At 39.1% G+C, this 6,334-nt stretch overlaps 1 protein-coding gene across 6 annotated transcripts in view; it reads right to left on the reverse strand.

Annotated features, from left to right (window-relative positions):
- The window catches only part of KCNAB1 (potassium channel, voltage gated subfamily A regulatory beta subunit 1), a 434,134-nt gene that overhangs the window by 60,960 nt on the left and 366,840 nt on the right, over window positions 1-6,334 (reverse strand). For 4 of the 6 annotated variants that reach the window (XM_011998050.1, XM_011998048.1, XM_011998049.1 and 1 more), the window contains one exon: window positions 771-857. The exons of the other annotated variants lie outside the window; for them this stretch is intronic. In XM_011998050.1, the coding sequence (XP_011853440.1) occupies window positions 771-857 (87 nt within the window). The remainder of the gene's footprint in view (window positions 1-770; window positions 858-6,334) is intronic. 6 annotated transcript variants of the gene reach the window in all.

Raw genomic sequence — 6,334 nt, forward strand, 5'->3', positions numbered from 1 at the left:
TTGCTCTTTTTCTCAAATATCTTCATTCTCAGTCACCTCAGGTAAGTGATAATCCATGTGATTTTGAACTTCAGTTAACTGGAACATTCTTTTCAATTCATCCTCATCCTCTCAAACTATCTTCTGCCTCAAACATTCTAGCAAGTTCCGTAAATAAATGTAAATTGAAGAAAATCTGGTTTTAGAAACATTCTGAAAGCTTCCAGAGGAAGAAGCTTAAACTGTGGTCCTCAAACAGTTATAACAGAAAGGCGATAAAATGTTGCAGCTCCTTGAGAATCAACAATCAAACTGCAATGAAATGTTACTTTGAAGCAGTCACTGCTGTGGAATCCCTGCTGGTGGCACCACTGAGCACTGCTACCACAGACTGGAAACTAATCAGACTTAGAGCCATTATAAAATAGGAAGACCCTCAAAGGATTTACTGTGAAATGATGATGGCTGTGTTATAAAGCCCCTTTCCAATTAACTTTATTGTTTTAGCTGATGAAATCATGAAAGTGAAACGAACCTGGAAAAGGTGAGCACTGTAACCAGCGGGAGCCACAAACCCAATGCCTTCAACTGCTTTAAAATAAGAAGATGCAGCAGACAGAGCATTGGTTTTGGGGGTAAATGCTGAGGCCAAAAGGCATCAGTCGGAAATATTTTTTTTTTCCACATTCAGTTCAATCAGTCTGAATACAATTCATTTCCTACTGTGAGCAGAGTAAGTCCTCAAACTGAATCAAGAATTCTAGAGTATTTTATTAAAGTTCTTAACTTACCTTCCATGGGAGTGTTACTGTCTGGTCGATTAGCAAAGACCACATCCACGTACTCCAGCTGCAGCCTCTGAAGGGAGCCCTTCAATCCTGGGAGCAGAAGCAGGAAACAAACCCCAAAATCGAAATATGAGCAGTATTCAAAGAGTTGAAGTTTGGTTTCTTTCAATAATTTACTTTAAAAAAATAGAATTGAAATAGTTTCAAAAATGCTTTGAATACAATGATTGCTAATTGACCCTAGAACGTTTTAAAATTACATCAAAGGCTGACTTCCCCCAACAAGAAAAGTCTTAGAACTTTTTCAGGAATATTATCACTCTCACAGGAAAATACATACTTAGGAACGACCTTCACAGTAACTTGTATGAGGCAATATCCAGAAGCAAAATTTAGAATAAAAAGCAGCTTCTTCCCAACAGTTAGTGTTTTTCTTCCTGAACAATGCAAATTAATGTTTATGTTTTGGATCACTTAATAGGCTTATAGTGAGCCAGAGATACATTTATTATACATAAAACTCATTAGAATGGTTTAAATCAGAAATAAATGACTGCCCCAACCCCATCTTAATGTAAATGTTGGTTTTAATAGTAATATAAAGGGGTTAGCAAACGAAGCCTTTGCTCAACATTTTACTAATTGGAACGAAGTTTAAGGAACATAAAATATAGCTGAGCTCTAACATTTCTATTATTCCCCATTTTGGGGGAAGAAACAAAAACATTAGAAGCTATAAAGACTGAAGAGGTAATATAAAGGAGAGAATAAGAACTTGAAAAGGGAGTTAGGAACCAACAGCCTATGTTTCAGCCCTAACCATTTGGTCACATTTCTATGAATACTCAGAAAAAAATTAATTTTAGTAAAATTAATACTTCCCTGAAATAGAACATATTGTATATAATATTATGCAACCAAAAGGATGACAGTGTTTGAGAATCATGTTACCCCATTTCCATGGGGCACAGCATTTAGCATTCTCTTATCAGCCTCTTTAATTCCTCAGGGAGACCAGAGGCTTTACTCTCTTTATTATAGACATAAAATTAATTGCATGTTAAATGAGGCTCTTATAAATTTAAATTTGGTTCATTTAAATTTGATTTTTCATACTGGTTTATCAGCCAGCCACAATTAGTTTTCTGACAGGAAGATGGAGTGCTTGAATATTGTTCCGGAAATATTTTCCATCCATTGAGAAAGGACTGTCTGTGATGGCAGCTTGTTAAAAGCTTTGATGAAGAGATTAGGGCAGACAGATGTTATGAGGTCTAATGCCTGCTCTTACAAACCTTCTGTGATGCTCAGGCACAGGGTATCACCAGCTAGTTCAAGAAACGGTGTGAAATTAAATTAAAGTGAAAAAATATCATGATATGAGCCACTTTTGGGAACAGTTGTATGCAGGGAGGAGGTAAGGAAAGGACAGGAATACTAAGTAAACAAATAACAGGATATCACAAGGTTTGAAAGGCTGGAAATCTGCACCCTAGCATGCTTGGGACCCCACTTGGGTTCTTTGACCTTTTTTTGAGACTCAATTCTCTAGTCTGCAGTGGGCCAATACTGCACAATACTGACACCTTCAGAATTGGTGTTCCTGGGAGAGCTGTGTAACACAGTCTACAGAACCACAACGTGAAATTATACCGTGGTGTTCACATCTGGAAAGTTCCAGGGGGAAGACAGCAAAAGACCAAATGCCAAAAATTTTCACTAGACCCCTTGTTTTGGAGAGGGGCATTTAATGACAGTTCTGGCCTGTGCTTGGCAGACGAAATAAGTATCTTGTTTTCTGACAACGGCCCTCTCTCCCTGTTCTCTTCTAAACAGCTCAGTGTGGGCTGAGAGTAACTAGCAGAAGCAGCTACAAATAACTTGGCACTGTTACAGCACTGTGTGATGAGGCATGTCACAGATAGGTGTGACTTTTTGTCATTTATTATTCCATCCCATGAGCATGTATTGAGTCCCAATTTCATCCTGAGACTGTGCCAGGCTCCCAGCGTTTAAAGATGCACAGACACAGTCTTCATCCCAAGGAGCTCTAACAGTGCATATTGAGAGCATCTATTGGCACAGGTTCCTTGTTCAAGGTTGTAATGTGTACCTGGAACTAATGATATGAACTTGATACTAAGGTCAGCCTCATGGTATTTGGTCATTCCCACCTCTTTAATTCTTTCTCTGAAAAGCACTCTTTCTTGATATTTGGCAAGGAATTCAAGTATCTGAGGCCAGTGATCCCTCCTCTGACTTTGAAGTGGAATGAAAGGAAATTGTCCCTCCAAAGGACACTATCCACTCACTTTACAAATCTCAATCACATAAAGTCTTGTAATCCATGGTATGAACTTTGGATTCTGTGTAAGATTTAAAGACACTGGTAGGGGAGGTTCCAGTGAGGAGGAGATTAAGCAGGGGAAATAATATGATCAGATTTCCATTTTGAACCGATGGCTCCACCTGCTGAGAGGGACCTGAAGGCACAAGAGTGAAGGCAGGCACAGCCACTGCAGCCCATCCAGCTCAGACAAAGTTAGTGAGAGGTGTATAAATTTGAGACAAGTGGTGTAAGTAGAAATACACGGACTTGCTGGTGTGCTGCATATAGGGTGTGGAGGTTAGAGTAAACAAGAACGACCCCTAGATTTGGGGCCTGAGAAGTGAAGTGACTGTTACTAAATGGGGCAGTCAGGGGGAAAGCTAACCGGAGGTGGTCGGGGAGCCAAGTTTAGTCTAAGCAGCACCTCAGTCACTACATGGAGCTCTTGGCAGCTGGATGGACCAGTCTGGCGTTCAGAGGAGGTGAGGCACAGGGTCTGGGATTCAAGGTACTGATTTGGGTTGTCCTGAATAACCCTGTGATATCCCTTAGCCTCTCTGAGCCTCAGTTTCCTCATCTGTCCAAGGACAAAATGGTGCTAGCTGATCTTCCTGCTTTGGTCTTTCATGTGACTACAAACCAAACCAGGTATTCCTGCTTTTTCATTAAGATATGTTTCGTGAGTATCTCCTTCAGAGTCATTTACGTTTAGTTTCCAAAAAACAAGTCATCGTGTTCTATCTCCATTTAGCAAATGTTTGTTGAGCACTGGCTTAGGGCCAGGTATTGTTTTAAGTTTAAGTAGACATGCAAAAATGTATTAACCTTGGCTCCAGAAGGGCAGCTGGGCAGCCAATCTTAACCTAAGGAGTTAAGTGCTCCAGTGCAGTAAATGCACTTGCTGAAGGCAATTTGACCTTAGCCTGTCCCTCTGCACTAACCCAGCACCTGTGGGAGGGGAAAACAGGAAAAACAGCAGAAATACTCCCTGACCTTGAGGAGATAATTAGAAGTAAACCGGCAATTTCTCAAAAGTTCACAGGAAAATAAATTACTTAAAGAAAATAGTTTTCAAGTGACTACAGTAAAAAAAAAAAAAAAAAAAAAAAAAAAATCTAAGTCCATTTTTCTTTTAGGTTCCAAAGTTTAACAAGAACCATAATGTTTAGAAGGTAACCTTAATTCAATTTAAGCATATTTCACAGGTTTCTAAAGAAATATGCTTATTCCAGACAGTCAGCAGATTGGCACAGTTAGAGGTGGATGGGGTGTTCGGTGCTGCAGGTTTGTGTGGAAGCAAGGAAATCAGTAGTTTGGAGATTCTGCAAGCGTTCTATTTAAGCATGCTGTGTCGTCACCTTTTACACCTACCACGCACTTGCTTTTCTATCTAGCTTGCAAAAAAAGTTGCCTTAAATAATATACATTGTTTATATAATTTCTAGTTTTTTTCTCAGCAGACCTATCGTCATAATTTGAGACATCTGCTTCTTTTTTAAAGGCTGAGTTGTATCGGAATCATATTCAGCATGTGGCTGTGCCTCCTGTTATGAAACGTGGTTATCCTCGATGGATGATGTACGTTTACATGAATGTAGTACACGGAAAAAAAATCCTGTGGCAAATCCATTTGTTCAGAAATGTATTCTTTAATTGAAAAATCATAGATTGTCTTTTTCTTTTAAAGTTCATAGAGTTTAACATTCGTTATTAATTTAAAAGTTTCAAGCAGAGCTTTCTCAGATTATTTTCCTCTCCTACTCCAAAAACAATGGCAGTGGATTTGTGTTTTGAATTGCATAACAAAACTGTTTATCTGAAAGGCAAATGTAGAGTCAGACGCAGCTTTTGGCTGTTGGAATACACAAGAGATTTACTTATTCTTACTCAGTGACCTACCAAACTATTTCTTTTCCTTTACATTAGGCACTGAAGGAACGTGTTTTATTTTATTTTTATTTATTTATTTATTTATTTATTTTTTATTTTATTTCTTTTTTTTTTCTTCTGTAGAGACAAGGGTCTCACTATGATGACCAGGCTGGTTTCAAGCTCCTGGCCTCAAGCCATCCTCCCGTCTCAGCCTCCTAAATCGTTGGGATTACAGGCATAAGCCACCATCCCGAGCCAGCACCAAAGGAATCTGCTCTGCTCCATTCCAACATTGGCTCAAATTGGGGTTTAACAAATGTTTGTGGAATGGCTGAATGAGTAAATTGGATTTTAGAACCCGAGGGCACTTTGGGATTCTAAATGAGTGCAATCAATCTACTAGTGAAATTTCTTCCTCCTCCTTGTGAATCTAAGGAGAGCATTACACCTAAGCAGATCTAAGTCAAGAACTTTGGGCTCATTAAAAATGCCTTTCAACATGAACTCTTTCAAACCTACATTATACACAAGTCAAGCTCATCGTATACTCTGTAAACTAATTCAGGTGGCTCAGGTCAGCCAGCACAGAAGTGGCCTGAACTCTGTATCAATTTGAACTTTCTGTCTTATCCTCTAATAGTACTTCTCAAATTTAATTTGTATACAAATCTCCAATGTTGAATGAGGTCACCTTCATCACAGAACCAAGTACCAGTGAAATCCAAGGATAATGACTTGTAAACTCTTTTAAACTTTATTTTGGGTCTCATCTCATGTCCTTGCTTTTCTGCAAAAGTCACTCAATCCCCTAATTTCAGCCTGCCTAGAAAATACTTTGAGCTAATTCTCTTGTAATCACAAAGCTTTATCTTTGGCAGAAACTATGGACTGTAAAATAACACCACCACCAACAACATAATAACAAATGATCTCAATTCTTCTTCCATCTCAAAAGTTTGAAATTTTGTGTTAAAGTTTGAATCTGGCTCAGCTTGAATTTCAGCTGAACTGGTTTATCCATCCTCAGAGATTAGTTCCTAAGAGAATTCCTGACTTATTTAAAGGTGGAGGGAATTTAAGGTATTTCTATTATGTCATATGAGGCTTGAAAAAATGCTTATTTGTGGGCAGATCACCTGAGGTCAGGAATTTGAGACCAGTCTGGCCAACATGGTGAAACCCCATCTGTACTAAAAATACAAAAAAATTAGCTGGGCATGGTGGCGCATGCCTGTAGTCCCAGCTACCTGGGAAGCTGAGGCAGAAGAATCACTTGAACCCTGGAGGCGGAGGTTGCAGTGAGCCGAGATCATGCCACTGCACCCCAGACTAGGTGGCAGAGTAAGACTCCATCTCAAAAAAAAAA

The sequence above is a fragment of the Mandrillus leucophaeus genome, unplaced genomic scaffold (assembly GCF_000951045.1).
Source record: "Mandrillus leucophaeus isolate KB7577 unplaced genomic scaffold, Mleu.le_1.0 Scaffold554, whole genome shotgun sequence".
NCBI lineage: Eukaryota > Metazoa > Chordata > Mammalia > Primates > Cercopithecidae > Mandrillus > Mandrillus leucophaeus.